Source organism: Microchirus variegatus, assembly GCF_963457635.1.
Source record: "Microchirus variegatus genome assembly, chromosome: 19".
NCBI lineage: Eukaryota > Metazoa > Chordata > Actinopteri > Pleuronectiformes > Soleidae > Microchirus > Microchirus variegatus.
The window spans coordinates 21,914,829-21,933,957 of record NC_139820.1 but is presented as its reverse complement, the minus strand read 5'-3'; the positions used below and the strand labels follow the sequence as shown (position 1 = coordinate 21,933,957).

Genomic DNA, 19,129 nt, shown 5'->3' with positions numbered 1-19,129 from the left:
CAAATATTCCAGGGACCACGCGAGTATTCCGGGGACTAGGGTCCACAGAGTATTCCAGGGAACACTGACCAAGCTAGTATACCGGGTCCTGCGCGACTATTCCAGGGTCTGTGCAAGTATTCCAGGGACTATGGTCCACGGGGGTATACTGGGGACCGCGCGAGTATTCCAGAGAACCGGGCACCAAGGACCGCGCGAGTATTCAGGGGACCAGGCGACTATTCCTGGGATCAGGGTCCGCGTGAGTATTCCAGGGTCCACGCAATGCGACACACAATGCTCAGACTGCGGGGAAGTTCCCACGGGCTTAAGGCCTCGGTCGTACTTCCTGCAGCTCTGTGTGCACAAAGGTTTCCAGTCCAGTAGGTGGCGCACTCTTGTTTTGTTCAAAAGATGCCACGAAGAAGACGGTAACCGTGTAGAGTTGTGTGAGTTTTATGAGAAGTTAAAGTTAAATTTCCATTTCGTTTTTTTCCAGATCAAAGCCACAGACGGCGGCTCCCCGTCGCGGTCGTCCACGGCTCGGCTCGACATCGAGTGGATCGCCCGACCGCCTCCGTCGCCGGAGCCGATCACGTTCGACGAGCCTCACTTCACCTTCGCCGTCATGGAAACGGAGCCTGTCACTCACATGGTGGGAATCATCGTGACGGAGACAAACCGACAGCGATGGTTCGACATCGTAGGTACGGAGAAACAAACGCACACACACACACACACACATGACTGAAAACTGAAGTCCGTAAACCGCTCGCTCTCCCACACCAAAGTCCATAGAGAAAATCTGTGTTTTTTATCTCACGCGGACACAGGAGCTGCTGCTCGACTGCTAAATACTGAGGTCTTTGAGGTTTCATTTTCTGACGTAACTGGCAACCCGTGGTTGCTCGGCAGCCGAGACTCTACTGACTGCAACGATTGGTAGACGGCGGTAGGTGGCGCCACATGACGCCAAAACATAAACATGATTTGCAGTCTGCAAAAAAAAAATTTTACGCAAATATTTTGTCTGTACTGTTGTTGTTGGTGAGTTCAGTTTGTTATATGAACATTATTCCTGAGTCTCTGTGACATATTAGGAGGATTTTATCATTTATTACATAATGCACCTTTAAATTAATCTAAAAATGTCTAATATTTTAAAAAAAAACAATCAAATTATATGATTTATTGTCACAAATGAGACCTTTAAAAAAGGCAATAAATGAGTGGAGAGGATCAGGAAGAGGAGGAGGTGGAGAGGAAATAAAGGTCTTAGTGTCAGTGGTTTCTTCCGTGTGTGTGAGGATAAATCAGCAGCGTCCTCCTCTGATCATCTGCCAGATCTTCACGGGAGAAACCATCGCTCCACCCCCCCCTCGTTCTGTCGTCAGAATTAAGGACCGTTTGTTTCAGCTTCCTGTTTTATTTCATCCGCTCAGTTAAAAAAAGACGTACCTTGACATTTCAGTGTCAGGTGGTCTCCCACCAGGTTCCTCCTCCTCCTCCTCCTCCTCCTCCTCCTCCTCCTCCTCCTCCTCTTCCTCCTGTTCTCTGTGCTGTTGCCAAACCTTCGCTCAGTTCCAGGAGAGTCGACGGAACACGACAGACTCTCTCTCTGCTTCCCCGAGGCGACGCTCACCGATGACATTCACTGTGTCACCACGGAGGACGACGTTATCCCGTATATAACATATGTCGCTTTTAAACCTATAAAAATGCAACTTTTCCTGCAGTTTATTTCACGTGAAACTGAAAAATCTCACATTTAAAGTCGAAATCAAGTCATGAAGTACTTTTTTTTATTCATTTATTTCAAAAAAACGTCTCTGCACCTAACCCCATTGAGAAAATCCGGCGTATTAAACACACAGGGACAAAGGAGCTGCTGCTACACCGCTGCCCCGTGTGGTCACTTTATGTCGCTGAGGTCAATCTGACAGAAGGATTTCAAACACTGAAGTCACAAAATAACACATTTAAAGTCACTCGTGGAGGCAGAAGTGTGTGAGTTACTAATGTGTGCTGTGACGAAAAATGGCAGATTTTTTGGCATGGGGTTTGGTGAAGGAGAGTGAGCGCTTTACAAAGTGACACAAAGGCTGCGAAACAGCAAGATAATATTCACATTTTACTCTTTCCGACACAAGAAAAGCCTTTTCCTTGTCTCTAAGAGGCGGAAAAGGTTCCTGCAGCTTCTTAAATGTGAATATTTTCCAGTTTCCAGACATTTTCTGGTCAAAAAAACGTTTACTCTCGTTTACTTTCATCTGTTCAAAGACCCAGGAAAAATAATTAAGTGAGCATTGAAACGTACTGAGATACGATCGCGGTGTAAAATACCTGATCACCGCAGGTATGTTCATATAAACGCTGCTGCAGGTCCGAACCACGTCAGAGTGTTTAATCATAAATAATGAAGAGAAAAAAAAATCATTAACCAGCTGCAGGAGAATAATGTCTTCAGCATCAGCAGCTTTTTAAAATCGTCTCAAATCAAAGCTCATGTGTTTGTGCGTCGGTGTGTAGTTGTTGTGTAATTGAGCAGCATTAGTTTTATCTGTGTGTGTGTGTGTGTGTGTGTGTGGTCTGTGAACATAACTCATTATCGTGGTGAAGATCCTGTCAGCCTTCACACACCGGCCCATCCTCCTCCTCCTCCTCCTCATCTTCCTCCTCCTCCTCTTCCTCCTCCTCCTGTGGTCAAAAACCAGCTACTACCGTTCAAATTTCCTCAGCGTTCCTCTCTCTTGTCCAATCACCGTAAGGCCAGTTGTCACAGACTCCTCCCCCTTTTTGTTACCACACCCCCTTCTCTCCTCTCCCTCATATACGTTATTTCATTTACATCGGAAGTCGAAAGTGGGAGTGGAGCTAGCCTCGAGTTCACCGCGTTCAGTCTCGTATAAAGTACCCTCAAGGTGATACTTTAAGTAAAAGTACTTCAAGTATTTTTTCTCATACTACACTGAATCACTTCCACAATCAGTCAGAATCCACCGTGCGGAGTTTGACGTACGATCCGAGAAATCGAACGTCTGGACGATTCAGACTGTTCTTGATCTTTTTTATTTTCATATTTACTCGATATTTACTCTTGTCAGGAGGAGACGAGGACAAAGACTTCGACATTCAGAGAAACAGCGGCACCATCTCCATCGCCCGACGCCTCGACGCTGCTCGCCGCTCCAACTACAACCTGACGGTGCGAGTCACCGACGGCCACCACTCGGCCACCGCGCAGGTGAGGGGAATAAAACTGCACATTCAAACTTATTATTATAATAATAATAATAATACGTAAAACTATTGTTTAAAAGATCAACAAAGTTAGTTTTAAATCCCAAACTTTAATTTAACGTGTGGTTATTATCTAAACCTCAGGCTTACGTCCGCGTGTTGGACATGAACGAACACCGGCCCGTCTTCCTGAAGTCTCTGTACGAGGTGAGAAGCTTTAAGTCTTTTATTTTAAATATATATATTTGTGATTTTTGTACAGAGTTCAGCTCAGAGCTGAGGTGTTTCCCACAGAACTGTTATTGACAGATAATAACACCATCGTCAGAGAAGCAGCTGTGAAACGTCCTCTGTAATCACAGTAACTTCAGTTCTGCGGCAAAGGATTTCGACAACAAAAGACGTTTCGTCGTCATTCGAAGGCGAAAAATAACACAAACAGTAAATTTGAACAACATCGTGTTTGGATTAAAGAGCTTCAGTTCACTTTGAATTCTTTTATTTTGTTTGTGTTTAGAAACTATTGTTCTCTTCTTTTGGAGGAATTCGACGGATGTAAACAGGAAGTGAAATTTTGAGGATAAACATCACAGATTCAAAAATAAATAAATAAAAGAATAGAGTCTTCACGTCGAGAACAAGCTAATTGCTAAACAATTATCCTGAATCATTTTACTACTCTGTTCAATGACATAGCCTATAGCATACTATGCTGTGTTATACAATACTATCATATGCTATGCTATATTATGCTATGCTATTTTAGGCTACACCATTCTTTGCTAACCTACACTATGCTAAAATACACCATTCTAGCCAGTAGTTAAATGTGCTATGCTATGCTGTAGCCTACTATATAGTGCTACACTATGCTATGGCCGACTGTCCTTTGCTAAACTATACAATGCTATGTTATGCTATGCTATTTTACACTACAATATGCTTTGCTGAACCCCACTATATTAAATTGTACCATTCTATCCAATAGGAACCTATACTATGCTATGCTATGCTATATTATGCTATGCTATTTTACACTACACCATGCTCTGCTAACCTACACTATGCTAAAAAACACCATTCTAGCCAGTAGTGATCTGTGCTATGCTATGCTGTAGCCTACTATACAGTGCTACACTATGCTATGGCCGACTGTACTTTGCTAAACTATACAATGCTATGTTATGCTATGCTATTTTACACTACAGCATGCTTTGCTAAACCCCAATATACTAAAATACACCATTCTATCCAATAGGAACCTATATTATGCTATGCTATGCTATGCGTATACCATGCATTGCTATGCTATTTTACACTACAGTATACTATCCAATGCTATGCTATATAGCCTGCTATATATTGTAAACTAGGCTATGCTACGCCATGCTACAGCCTTCTATCCACACAGTGCTATAGCTAACTACCTAGGCAATGCAGCGTTATATATATGCTAAGCTATGTTATGCTTAGCTTTTTTTTGACACTATGCTATGCTACTCTTTGCTATAGTATGTTATAGTGTAATATAGGATTTGATTATGGTGTGAATATTTTTGTAGTGTAGTAAACAATGGTACTGTACAATATAATAATGTAAATACATGTAAAATGCAGTACTTTATAACATCGTCATATGCTAAAATCAGTATATGATGATATCAGAGAATCAGGAATCTTTGTTGTTGTGTTTTAATGTAGAAACACTTGATATTTAAATGTATTCAGACGCTGAGACAGAGATTAAAAACCCTCTTCACTCAGATTATCTTATCTTCGTCCTCACAGAGCTCGACTTAATCACAGTCATCGAAAATGTTTGGATTATCAGTAAAAAAAACTGTCTTCAAACGAGTTTCTTTTCCTTTTCTCAAACCCTGTCGTTAACCACGTCCTCTTTTATGTTATTATTATTATTATTTAAAATAATGTGTGTGTGTTTTTTAAGGTGAGGGTCCCTGAGGACACGTCCCCGTGGAAGGACGTCCTGCAGATCAGCGCTCAGGACGCAGACGCCAACAGTAAACTGCTGTACTCGGTCCACAGCAGCCTCCACCCGGACAGCACCAGGTTCTTCCACCTGGACCCGAAGAGCGGCGTCCTGGTGATGACGGAGGAGCTGGACTACGAGAGCATCTCTGTGCACACGCTCATCGTCATGGTAACGTCACGCGTCTGTCTTTTCATGAGAGTTAAAAGTGGGTTTTTACAGCTTCTGTTGTTATTAAGCAAAAAAAAAACTGCTTCAACAACAGATGATTGAGTTCTTTTTATTAAAATATATGTATTTCTTAATATATATCAGTATCTAAGTGCTCACTGCACTGTAAAATATTCCAAAAATGTCAAATGTCAAAAGAAATTGCCAGATATTCTTCAATTGGTTTAAATTTTTACGAGAATTCTTAAAACAAGCTTGAAAATTGAGACATTTTAAGTTTTCAAACTAGAAAAAAGTCATCAGAATTTAAGAAATTAAATAAAGTTTATTTATTCATTCATACACAACTGTATAATGCGTATTCTAACATTGTTCTTACTCTTAAAGCAAGTTGTTTTAGCTTCTTAGTGATAATTAAAGCTTAAATTAAGCTCTAATACTTTATTAAGACAAATTTAGATATTTATACTTCAAATTAGGTTGTTTTTCTAGTGCAAAATTACACATTTTCGGGCAAAAACTAAACATTTTGCGGAAGATAAGCTAATTTAACGCTCTTGAAAATCTATTTTTGCAGTGCAACTGTAATCTCTTATTAAGACAAAGTTGTGAAACCATTTTTTTTCTTAAAATATAATTATTTTTACAGTGCAAAATTAGCTTGAGAAGATTATTTTTCTTTTTAATGGGCAAAAAGTTATACAATTTTGTTGAAAACTTTCTTGAAAATCAATTTTTGTGTTGCAAAACAGAAAAAGGGGCTGTAAAAATAAGACAAACCGTTGTTTAAGCTTGTTACTGGAAATTAACGCTTAAATTAAGCAGTGATATCGTAATAAGACAATTTTTTCCTTAAAATGTGATTGATTTCCTAGTGCGAAATTTGCTTGACAAGATTATTTTTACTTTTTCTGGCCAAAAAATAACAATTTTCCAGTCGTAAATGAAGTCTCTGTATATTATAATGATGTAATTCTGTAAATTCACTGCATGTGTTTGATTTAGTCTTATTTCTCCTCCTCAGGTTCGTGACCAGGAAATCCCGGTGAAGAGGAACTTTGTGAAGGTGGTTGTTCACGTGGAGGACTGTAACGACCACTCGCCGGCGTTCCTCACCACTTCCTACGAGGCCACCGTCTCTAATCTGGCTCCCGTGGGGTCAGAGGTCGTCAGGGTCAAGGCTCTGGACAAGGACATGGGCAGCAACGCCGACATCAGCTACTCCCTGCACTCAGGTATTTAATAAAAACACCTCTGGAAACAAGCATTAATCCAGGGGAATATTACCACACACACACACACACACACACACACACACACACACACACACACACACACACACCCCTCCTCAGTTTATAAGAAAATCCTCTCTTTCTTACTTTGAACAGGAAAAATATCTTCAATTTAAGGAAATAAAGCTGCAACTTATGATTATTTGTTGACATGATGATGTTCTCAAATGTCTTATTTCATCCATAAACCAAAATGTTTACATTTTAATGATTTTATTTGTTTCATGGAGCAAAGAAATATTGAAAATATTCAAATTTAACAAGAAAACTTGCGTGTAAATTATTTAAAAAAATGGTCAAACTGATCAAATAATTGATGAAAATAGTTGAAAAGTTGTTTAGTAATGGATTAATAATCAATGAATCAGTTCCCAGATCAGTGTATAAATGCACAAAATTAATCTCAAAGCAGTAAAAATTCAAAGATGGTGGAAAAATTGAGGATAATCTTTTATTTCTTGCATTTATGGAATATTATATCAATGTTAATCTCATTTTGCAAACATGTAGATGTGTAAGTAAATGAGAAAAACACTATTTTATTCATTATAATACGAACAAATCGTCATTTTCCACATTTAAAAACCTGAAATCATGATTTTCGAGCTGTGGTCTGGCTACTGGATACTGGAAAAGTTTAAATTAGGGCGTGAAACTAAGATTTCCATGTCAATAAGGGAACCACTCTAGAACAGAGGCTTTGACTTGTAAATAAATGTAATTTCTTGAAATAATTCCTCTTACTTTTCTTCATCAAAACAGCAAAAAGTTCAATCCAACCCAACTTTATTTGTAAAGCACTGTAAAAACGACCACAGTGGAATAAAGTTCTTATAAATAAAAGACATAAAAGCTCACACGAGGCAATAAAAAACATCTTAAGACTTCAAACATGGCTAAAAGTAACAGCCGCAACAATAAACCACACTGAAAACAAATAAAATTCATTAAAAAAAACAAAAATTAAGTAATACTAACTTTTAAAACAGGCAGATTGGTGCAAATAAATAAATAATCTGACATAATAACATAAATGACTGAATCTAATAATAATATAATTTATATATATATGTTTTCTCTCGTGCAGGAAACATCGACCACGTCTTCTCCATCGAGCCTCAGCTCGGCTCCATCACCGTCTCCAAACCCCTGGACCTTCACCCTCAGGACCGGTTCCACCTGACGGTGAAGGCCACAGATCAGGGCTTCCCTCAGCGCAGCGACCTCTGCTCCGTCCACGTCCACGTCCGCGTCTCCGACCAAACCCCGCCCACCTTCCCCGCCGACGAGTACCTGACGGAGGTGGGCGAGCTGAGCGCCCCGGGGACGCCCGTCGTCACCGCCTCGGCCTCCAGCCCGGCCGCGGTGCGATACGGGATCGAGAGCGGGAACGCGAACGGCACGTTCCACGTCAACCCTTACACGGGTTTGATCTCCACGCAGAAGCACCTGGACTTTGAGAGCTGCGCCTTCTACAAGCTCAGGATCGCGGCGTCCACAACCGCCGGAGCCTCGTCCGAGACTTTTGTTCAGATCTACGTCATCGACGAGAACGACAACGCTCCCGTTTTCCAGCGGACGCGGTACCTGGGCCAAATAAGCGAATCTGCGAACGTCAACAGCCTGGTGATGGGAGAGCGGAACACGCCGCTGGTCATCCAGGCTTCAGACGGCGACCGAGGAGCTAACTCTCTGCTGCTGTACGAGATCCTCGAACCAGACGCCCTCAAGGTTTTCAAGATAGACCCGAGCATGGGCACCGTCTCGCTGATCTCACCGGTCGACTTTGAAGCCAAGGCTGAGCATCGCTTCACGGTGCAGGTGAAGGACTCTGGGGAGCCCTCGCTGTTCGCAGCAGAGCCCGCCGAGGTCACGGTCAGCGTCCTGGACCTGAACGACTGCCCGCCTCGGTTCAACTCCGCGGAGTACGAGCCGTCCATAATTTTCCCCGCCGTCAGGGACTCGGAGGTGGTGCGCGTCGAGGCCCTCGACGCAGACTCGGCGGTGTCGTACAGCATCGCTGAAGGGAATCTGCACGGCGCCTTTTCACTTCACCCCGACACCGGCGTCATCACCGTGAGCAACGTGTCCGAGTTCCAGCCGTTATATCGGCTCGTGGTCACGGCCTCGGACGGACTCTACAAAGACTCGGCGACGGTCGCAATCAACGTGACTAACCTGACGGTCAGCGATCTGGGGTTTGAGCAGAGTTCTTATTCGGCGAGCGTCACAGAAAACCTGAGGAAAGTCAAAACTCTGGCGGCGCTAAAAACCACGGGCTGCTTTTTAAACGAGCCTCTTGTATATTCCGTCGTGAACCCGATGGGAAGGTTTGCCGTCTCCCAGTCGTCGGGCGTCCTCGAGACGACGGGCGTCCCCTTTGACAGGGAGGAACGAGACGCGTACGACGTCGTGGTGATGGTGCAGGACGCGAGGACGCCGGCGAGGACGGCGACGGCTCGGGTCAAGGTGTTCGTGGACGACGTCAACGACAATCCGCCGCAGTTCCTGAACTTGCCGTTTTCCATGATGATCTCCGAAGACTCTGAGCCGGGAGATGTTCTGTATCAGGTCACTGCCGTCGACAAGGATTTGGGCGAGAACGGATCCGTCGTGTACTCGCTGGAGGACGACTTCAACCTCTTCAGGATCGATCCAGACGTGGGCGACGTGCTGCTGCAGAAGCCTCTGGACTTCGAAGCCCTGAACAAGTACGTGTTGACAATCTCGGCTCTGGACGAGGGCGAGCCCGCCCACGCCGCGGTGTCGCAGCTCACTATTCAGGTCAGGAATCGGACCAACCCAGTGTTCCAGACTCTTCTGTATCCCCTGAAAGTCCCCGAGGACGTTCCGCCCTTCACCACCATCTTGCACGTCCAGGCCAGGAATCCTGAAGGCTATCGTCTCATCTACAACCTCGAGGAGGAAAACGCCTCCAAACACTTCCACGTCGATTTCAAAACGGGAGTTCTGACCGTGACCACGCCCCTCGACTACGAGAGTCAGACCGCGCACGCGTTGACAGTTCGAGCCACCGACTCCGTGACGGGAACGTTCTCCGAGGCCTCGATAGAGATAGAAGTGGAGGATGTGAACGATAACGCGCCGGTGTTCTCGAAGCAACTCTACGCGACAAACACCGCCGAGGGGCTTCCTGTCGGTACGTCAGTGATACGAGTGTCTGCGTCGGACAGAGATTCAGGCAGAAACAAAGACCTGACCTACGAGATGGAGAAGACGGAGGGGAACGAGACCGAGTTCTTCGACGTGGACCCTCGCAGCGGGACGGTTTTCATCAAACAAGTACTGGATCACGAAAACACAAAGCACTTTAACTTGAAAATCAAAGCCACGGACAACGGCACAGCGCCTCTCAGCAGCGAGACCAGCGTCTTCGTAAACGTCACCGACGTCAACGACAACCCGCCGGACTTCGTCGCCCCGCAATACGAAGCCGCGCTCGACGAGATGGCAAAGTGCGGCCACATCGTCATCAAAATCCAGGCTGCGGATCCCGACACGGGCGACCAGAACAACCTCAGGTACAAGATCCTCTCCGGGAACGAAGGTCGCTACTTCAACATCAACGAATCCTCGGGAATCATCTCCTTTTCCAATGTGTGCAAACGGAACCTGGATCCTTACTACAACCTGACGGTGGCGGTGTCTGACGGAGTGTTCCAGAAAACGGCGCCGGTCAACATCGACATGATCAACAGCAACAGACACAGTCCGTACTTCAAGCAGAGCGTCTACGAGGCGGAGCTGGCGGAAAACGCCGACGCAGGGACCCGCGTGATCCGATTGGCCGCCATCGACCCCGACGATGGGCCGTACGGCAGCGTCGACTACACCATTATCAACAAACTCGCCGATGAGAAGTTTGCGATTAACAGCGACGGACAGATCGTGACGACGCAGCCTCTGGACAGAGAAAACCCCTCGCAGAGAGTCATCGCTATCAAAGTGATGGCAAGAGACGGCGGCGGGAAGGTGGCGTTTTGCACGGTGAAGGTCATTCTGACCGACGAGAACGACAACGTGCCGCAGTTCAAAGCCTCCGAATACCAGGTGTCGATCCAGTCGAGCGTAAACAAAGGCTCTCCCGTCATTCAGATCATGGCGTACGACGCCGACGACGGCAAAAACGCGGACGTCACCTACACCGTCGACGAGGTCGAGCAGGTGACGGAGGACGTGATCGAGATCAACCCTTTCACCGGCGTCGTGAGCGTCAAAGAAAGTCTGCTCGGCAAGGAGAACAAGATCTTCAACTTCAAGGTCAAAGCCCGCGACGGCAGCGTCCCATTCTACAACTCCACCGTCCCCGTTCAGGTCAAAGTGGTTCCTCCCGAGGTTCCTCTGCCCAAGTTCGTGGAGCCCCTCTACACCTTCTCGGCCGCCGAGGACATTCCCGTCGGAACCGAGGTGGGCTCCGTGAGAGCCGACACCAACATGCCCGTCATCTACAGCCTGGTGAACGGCAACACCGTCGAAAGCAACCGGGACAAAGTCTTCAGCCTGGACAAGGACAGCGGAACTCTGCTGCTGCAGAAGACCATCGACCACGAGAGGACAAAGTGGTACCAGATCGACGTGATCGCCCAGGGGAACCACAACGGCACCGACGTGGCGTCGCTGGTGTCCGTCAGCATTCAGGTCCAGGACGTGAACGACAACCAGCCGGTGTTCGATGCCAGTCCGTACAGGGCCTTCCTGGCTGAGAACATGCCCGCGGGAACCACGGTTATCCAGGTGAGACAACAGAGAACAGATCTTCAATGCATCATTAGCTTATTTCTTTGCTAAGTGCTAATGCTAGGGCAAACCCTACTGTATCTTGTGACATTGCATGTTTCTTTAAAATGCTAATATTGACCCACAGGTGACCGCCAACGATCCAGATAGACAGAAACGGCCATTTCATCTTGAACAGATTTTGAATGCATCATTAGCTTATTTCTTTGCTAATTGCTAATGCAAGGACAAACCCTAGTGTATCTTCTGATAGTGCACATTTCTTTAAGATGCTAATATTGACCCACAGGTGACCGCCAACGATCCTGACACGGACAAAAACGGCCTTGTGACGTACAGCTTGGAGTCGCTGTCCCATGACGCCGCCGCCACCGAGGACATCACCGAGGTGTTCGCCATCGACGGCGACAGCGGCTGGATCACGACGGCGCGGGAGACCGACTGCGAGGCGGCCAGAGTCTACCGGTTCCACGTGGTCGCCACGGACCACGGCGGCGACGTCAAGCTGTCGTCCAGCGTCCTGGTGGAGGTGACGGTGATGGACGAGAACGACAACGCGCCCGAGTTCTCCGACGACGTGTACCACGCCTCGGTGGTGGAGAACGGCAGCCCGGGAGAGGTCATCGTCTCCATGACGACCACGGACGCCGACGTGTCGCTGGAGAACCGGCTGGTGACGTGTTACATCACAGGTGCGTTTGATTTGTGTTTGTGAGTATGGGTGTGTTCTTTGATTTGTTGACCTTAAACACTGACCTTGTCAGGACCAGTCGTCCTCATGGATGATGGATGATTGGTTGGTTGGATAATAGATATGTAGGTTGGTTGGTTGATAAGTTGAATGGATGGTTGGTTGGTTGGATGATGGATGGATGGATGGATGGTGGACATTTTGGTTGGATTCTAGATATGTAGGTTGGTTGGTTGATAAGTTGGATGGATGGTTGGTTGGATAATAGATATGTAGGTTGGTTGGTTGGATGGTTGGTTGCTTGGATAATAGATATGTAGTTTGGTTGGTTGATAAGTTGGATGGTTGGTTGATTGATTGGTTGGTTGCTTGGTTGGTTGGATGGATGATGGATGGATGGTGGAAATGTTGGTTGGATACTTGATATGTAGGTTGGTTGGTTGATAAGTTGGATGGATGGTTGGTTGGATAATAGAAATGTAGGTTGGTTGATAAGTTGGATGGTTGGTTGCTTGGTTGGTTGCTTGGATAATAAATATGTAGTTTGGTTGGTTGATAAATTGGATGGATGGATGGATGGTTGGCTGGTAGATAAGTTGAATGGATGGTTGGTTGGTTGGTTGGTTGGTTGGTTGGTTGGTTGGTTGGTTGGAGGATGGATGGATGGATAGATGGATGGTGGACATGTTGGTTGGATACGAGATATATAGGTTGGTTGGTTGGTTGGTTGGTTGGTTGATAAGTTGGATGTTGGTTGGCTGGTTGGTTGATAAGTTGGATGTTGGTTGGTTGGTTGGTTGATAAGTTGGATGTTGGTTGGCTGGTTGGTTGGTTGAGGCCAAAACCTGGTGAACCTCATGTTTGGGACTCAGAAGTGTGGTTATGGTTACAAGAGTTTTTGTGCTGTATTGTTGATTTTATGTAACATTAAAGGGGTAGTTCACGGTTTTTTAAGGGTGTTTGAACGCAGCACTCACTAATAAAACGGCCAAAAATTGCCATTTAACAAAAGCTGCTGGAGTCTACGACATGTTAGAAACATGTCTGACATATCTGGGAGTTGGAGTTTGTTAAAATCTCGCTCTCTCACACCAAACTCCATAGAGAAAATCGACGTTCTCTGGCTCACAGGTAAACAGGAGCTGCTGTGGCTCTGCTGCCTTGTTTGTTGACTTTGTGTCATTAAGGTAAATCTAAATTAATAATTTCAAACTCAAAGGTCACAAAATAAGACATTTAAAGTTACCGATGGAGGCAGAAGTGGATCAACAGCTCCTGTGTGCTGGGATGTCAAATCACTGACTTTCTCTATGGGGTTTGGTGTGGGAGAGTGAGCTGTTTTCAAAGCGACTCAAACTTTAGTTTACAGAGTTGAAAATGCTGCCTGGTGTGGGGAAAAAGCAGGGAACATATTCATTATATATCACATAGTTTGTTAAATGGCTAAAAACTTCTCAGCCGCACATTCATCACATGGACGACAACACGGCTCACACACAGTGTAACGGCCTGAGGCCAAACAACAACAACAACAACAACAAAGCCCTGAATGAATCTAAATCTCTTGTTTTTCTCCTGACAGTCAAACCTGCACAGATCTAAAGAGCCTTCGCTGTCACACTGTTGTTTGTTTTTGGCTCTGGGAAAATATTCATCATGTGTTTGATTGAAGTTACAACGGTTTTGTCAAATATTAGACATTAAAGTCGCCCTCACCTCAATAATTCATGTTGTGATGACGTGCAATCACAGTGACGGTCAGCAGGGTTTTTCAAAATAAATGTTAATACAAAACATTTCAGTTTATACTCATGAATCTGGTTTAAAGTATATATTATTATTTATGGGGGTTTTATTAACTTATCATGGGTGAAATATTAATTTTATCCTGTTTTCATCCCCAAAAAAGCCATTTATTAATGATCACTGGGACTGTGACGTGTGGTTATTTTTATTATTGAGTAACTTGTGATTGTTTTCTTGGTCCAGAAAATATAATTCTGTCCCTAAAAACGTTGTCAAGTGCAAAGAAACAAACATATTTAAATCTTTCTGAAGCTTTAATTTATATACAAAACACTCCAAACCCGTTTGTTGTGTCGCTGTTAAAACCCGACATCAGACATCCGACACCCGTCAGTCGCTCGACCTGCGCGGCAACTTCTGACAAAGTGACAATAAATCTAAACGTCTTCTCTTTTGTGAGGCTGAAGACGCAGGAAATAGACGTTTATACAAACTCCGTCTGAGCCAAGATGGCTGACGCGTGCTGGAGGTGGAACCCAGTTTCCCACAAAAGAACAGTAACAGTACTGATACTTCATAATGATCGTAAAGTGTAAACTTAATTTAAATCTAAAGTGGGATCGGTGAGTCGGCGCGACTCAGAGAAAACAATAATTCAAAGAGAAGAGACTGAATTATTCATCAACACAAACAACATCAATAATTCTGTGTTTAAAATGAAAGGGAAAAAAGTGTTAAAAAGTTTAAAAATAAATAATGTTTTGTGAGTGAGGACGTAAAAGCAGACGAGAGGGAAAAGCAGTTTATCACATTCACTGATTCACCTGTTGGTTCAACTGATTTACTGATTATTTACAGTTTGTCTCTGAGAATCTAACGATTACAACATCTGCTTCATCTTTTAAGTAGATAAGTAAGTTGGATGGTTGGATGTAAGATGGATGGATGGATGATGGATGATTGGTTGGTTGGTGGGATGATAGATATGTAGATTGGTTGGTTGGTAGATAAGTTGAATGGTTGGTTGGTTGGTTGGTTGGTTGGTTGGATGGATGGATGGATGGATGGATGGATGGTAGACATGATGGTTGGGCGGTTGGTTGGATAATAGATATGTAGGTTGGTTGGTTGATAAGTTAGATGGATGGTTAGTTGGTTGGTTGATTGGTTGGTTGGTTGGTTGGTTGGTTGGCTGGTTGGTTGGATGGATGGTTGGATGATGGATGGTAGACATGTTGGTTGTGTGGTTGGTTGGATAATAGATATGTAAGTTCCTTGGTTTGATGGAAGATGGGTGGATGGATGATCGGTTGGTTGGTGGGATGATAGATATGTAGGTTGGGTGTATGGATGGTTCGTTGGTTGGTTGGTTGGTAAGTTGGATTGATGGATGGAAGACATGTAGGATGGCTGGATGGATGGATGGAGGGATTGATGGATGGTAGACATGTAGGTTGGGTGTATGGATAGTTGGTTGGTTGGATGGTTGGTTGAATGGTTGGATGGATGATGGTAGACATGTTGGTTGGGTGGTAGATAAGCAGGTAGATATGTAGGTTGGTTGAATGGATGGATGATGGATGGTTGGTTGGTTAGCTAGTTGGATGGTAGATAAGTAGGTAGATATGTAGGTTGGTTTGGTTGGATGTAGATATGTAGGTTGGTAGATAAGTTGGTTGGTTGGTTGGTTGTTTCAGTAGTTAGGAATGAAGACACAATGTCTTAAAAATGTGACTCTAAGTGCGTTTTTCCTTCCCCCCGCAGACGGAGACCCGTTGGGTCAGTTCGCCATCATCCAACAGGACGAAGGCGAGTGGGGTTTGATCGTGAAAGAGCGTTTGGACCGAGAAACTAAAGACAGATACAGACTCAGAGTCACGGCCACTGACGGCAAGTTTGAGGCTCCGGTGACTGTGGACGTCCACGTGCTGGACATTAACGACAACAGTCCAGTGTGTGAGCAGGTGAGCAACGAGCGATTTATCTTTATTTTTTACCACAATTTGCATGCATTGTGATTAAAAGATAAAAAAAAGTAGTCAACCACAGGGTTTCTCTTAAGTGTCTAGGGACCATCTACTATAATTAATGAATAGATGAATGTATTTACCTTATGAAAACACAGTGGCTGCTCTGCAGCTACTATTAGCCGTTTCTTTGAAGCGCTGCCTTTCACAAACGTCTCTCATCGCTGTTTAACAGCTTCAAAAAATCACTCTCTCATTACTGTTGACTGTAAACTCACTGTGTTGCTGCCGGGCAGCTGTAATAAATCACTTCACCAGCGCTAGCTTCTCAGAGGAAAGTCATATGCTAATAAGAGAGAGGGCCTGATTGTCACGACTGTTATTACGCCGCTGTTGCAGCTGGTCTACACCGAGGCGGTGATGGAGAGCTCGCCCTCCAGCAAGTTCGTGCTGAAGGTCTCCGCCTCAGACCCGGACGTGGGAGCCAACGGCCAGATCTCCTTCACCCTGCACGGACCCGACGCCGACAAGTTCCATCTCGACCAGCGATCAGGTAACGACGGAGTCTGTTGGGGGTCAAAAACGCGACGGGGGCGCTGCCTTCAAGTGCTTTCAAGAGTTTCAGAATCTAACGATTTAAAACATCTGCTTAATCTTGTCGATAAGTAAGTTGGATGGTTGGATGGAAGATAAGTAGGTAGATATGTAGGTTGGTTGGATGGATGGATGGATGGTGGTTGATTGGTTGGATGGATGGTTGGATGGATGGTAGACATGTTGGTTGGGTGGTAGATAAGTAGGTAGATATGTTGGTTGGTTGGTTGGATGGTAGATATGTAGGTTGGTTGGATGGATGGTGGATGATTGGTTGGTTGGTGGGATGGTAGATATGTGGATTGGTTGGTTGGTAGATAAGTTGAATGGATGGTTGGTTGGTTGGTGGGATGATAGATATGTAGGTTGGTTGGTTGGTAGATAAGTTGAATGGATGGTTGGTTGGTTGGTTGGTTGGTTGGTTGGTGGGATGATAGATATGTAGGTTGGTTGGTTGGTAGATAAGTTGAATGAATAGACGGTTGGTTGGTTGGTTGGATTGATCAATGGATGGATGGTAGACATGTTGGTTGGGTGGTAGATAAGTAGATAGATATGTTGGTTGGATGGTTGGATAATAGATATGTAGGTTGGTTGGTTGATAAGTGGATGGATGATAGACATGTAGGTTGGGTGTATGGTTGGTTGGTTGGTTGGTTGGTTGATTGGATGGATGGCTCCTTCACCCTGCACGGACCCCAGACGCCGACAAGTTCCATCTCGACCAGAGATCAGGTAACGACGGAGTCTGAAACGGGTCAAAAACGTGACGGGGGCTGCCTTCAAGTGCTTTCAAGAGTTTCAGATAGCATCGGCACTTTGTGGCACTCAGGCTGACGTTCGGTCAGACGTTTGTCAGACGCAGCTCGCTGACATCCATCACACTTGATTTCTGTCGCGACACGTTCGCCTCGTGTCTTTAGTGCCGGGCCGATTACCTGGAAGATACCAGCGTATTAAAGGCTTCTGTTTCCACCGGGTCAAAACCCCATTAATGCCTCGCTGACGTCTGGCTTTTGTCTGATGCATGAATGGAAAACACTCAGCCCCAATCACTGAAGTAGACACAGGTTTTTAGTGATGGAAACATGACAATTAACCGCTTCGTCCACTTCATTTTTGTCAGTCCAGACGCTGACGCAAGCTAGCAGCGGTTTAAAGTGACGTAAAAAAAAAAACTGACGCCGATCTCTATCGTCTTTGCTCAGGTGAGCTGTTCACGCTCGCCGAGTTGGACCGCGAGAAGGAGGTGGAGTACGAACTGGTGGCCAAGGCGACGGACGGCGGGGGGCGGTCCTGTCAGGCCGACATCGTGCTGAGGATCCAGGACATCAACGACAACCCGCCTCGTTTCTCCTCCAGCCACTACGAGGTCACCGTGTTCGACAACACGACCGTACGAACGCCCGTCGCCGTCATCTACGCCAAGGATCCGGACACGGGTAAGAAGACACTTTTGTAAAGTGATGCTGCGTTCTATTTGTGGTCGGAACTCGGAATTCCGGGGTGTGATGGTACATATTTGAACGTCCTGAACTGATTACTGTCTATTTACAACTTTATGATGCGGCACAATCCACTAAAATTAGATGCTAACCTGCTTGATATGCTAAACAATAGTGTGGACGAGTGGTGACATTAGTAAACTACATTCTTAGTGAGTTAGCAAACTGAGCTAGGTACTGACTAAGCTAATTGTGCCTGTTTAGTCATTAAACTAAAAACTAAATTAAATCAATGTAGATCAAGCTCGCATTTCTTTCTGTACCAAAAATATACCAAACCATGACATTTGCGTGCTGTTACACCCATACTGTTATTAGCTTATATGCTAACTAACACTCAATTTGACTCAAATTTGAAGCTAACCTACTAAATATGCTAAACAATAGTGTTGATGAGTGGTGAGATTAGTAAACTACATTCTTGGTGAGTTAGCAAACTGAGCTAGGTACCAACAAGCTAGCTAAATGTGGCCGTACAAATGCCTTTACTTTTACCGCACTTTTTTTCGCATTTATTTCACAGTAAATCAGTCGTACACATCTTAATGTTTAATTTTGATCCATGGACATGAACAAAATATCACATAGACGTTGTTATCGTCTGGTATTGCTAACAGTGACTAGCTAACTAGCCCGGGATACGTTTAAGGCTTTGGTTTTTACGGCTTCTTCTCTGGTGAATTCAGAGGTTAGCGTCGCTCCCAGCTATGTTTTCAAAGTTTGGACATAAATGCAATAAAAGAGCAGCATATTCCAGGTTGAGGTTCAGTGAAAGTACGAGTCACACAACACAATGAAAGACGGATCTGTAGCTTCTCTCAGGTCGGAACATGAACGTCCTGGTTTTCCAGATTCTGTTTGCTTGTTCAAAGCCTGATCTCGTCCATAATGGAAGAATCATTCCTGACGGGCTTTGTTTCCCTGAATCACCCGATGACACATTTCCTCTGTTTCACTTCCAGCTGTGTTGTGTTGACTCGGGATTTGACCTCTGAACCCTGACATCAGCGCACACTCTCTTTGCTAGCTTAATCCGCCGGAATGGCAGCGTCAAGTGTTTGTCTTAAGTGTTAACATGTTTATTTACGCCAGTGTTCTGCCCTTTTTTCTACTGAGAACCAAGGGTTTTATAAAGTCTGTGGTAACGTCAGTTAACAACTGTTTATGGAGTTCTAAATAGGCATTAATTAACTATA

At 44.9% G+C, this 19,129-nt stretch overlaps 1 protein-coding gene across 1 annotated transcript in view; it reads left to right on the top strand.

Annotated features, from left to right (window-relative positions):
- Nucleotides 1-19,129, top strand: part of fat2 (FAT atypical cadherin 2) — a gene marked incomplete at both ends in the record, with an annotated part of 102,238 nt that overhangs the window by 13,693 nt on the left and 69,416 nt on the right. Inside the window, 10 exons of the mRNA XM_083905988.1 lie at nucleotides 479-686; nucleotides 3,084-3,223; nucleotides 3,364-3,426; nucleotides 5,168-5,380; nucleotides 6,405-6,615; nucleotides 7,760-11,427; nucleotides 11,720-12,122; nucleotides 15,632-15,831; nucleotides 16,234-16,387; nucleotides 17,637-17,870. Of these exons, the coding sequence (XP_083762114.1) occupies nucleotides 479-686; nucleotides 3,084-3,223; nucleotides 3,364-3,426; nucleotides 5,168-5,380; nucleotides 6,405-6,615; nucleotides 7,760-11,427; nucleotides 11,720-12,122; nucleotides 15,632-15,831; nucleotides 16,234-16,387; nucleotides 17,637-17,870 (5,494 nt within the window). The remainder of the gene's footprint in view (nucleotides 1-478; nucleotides 687-3,083; nucleotides 3,224-3,363; nucleotides 3,427-5,167; nucleotides 5,381-6,404; nucleotides 6,616-7,759; nucleotides 11,428-11,719; nucleotides 12,123-15,631; nucleotides 15,832-16,233; nucleotides 16,388-17,636; nucleotides 17,871-19,129) is intronic.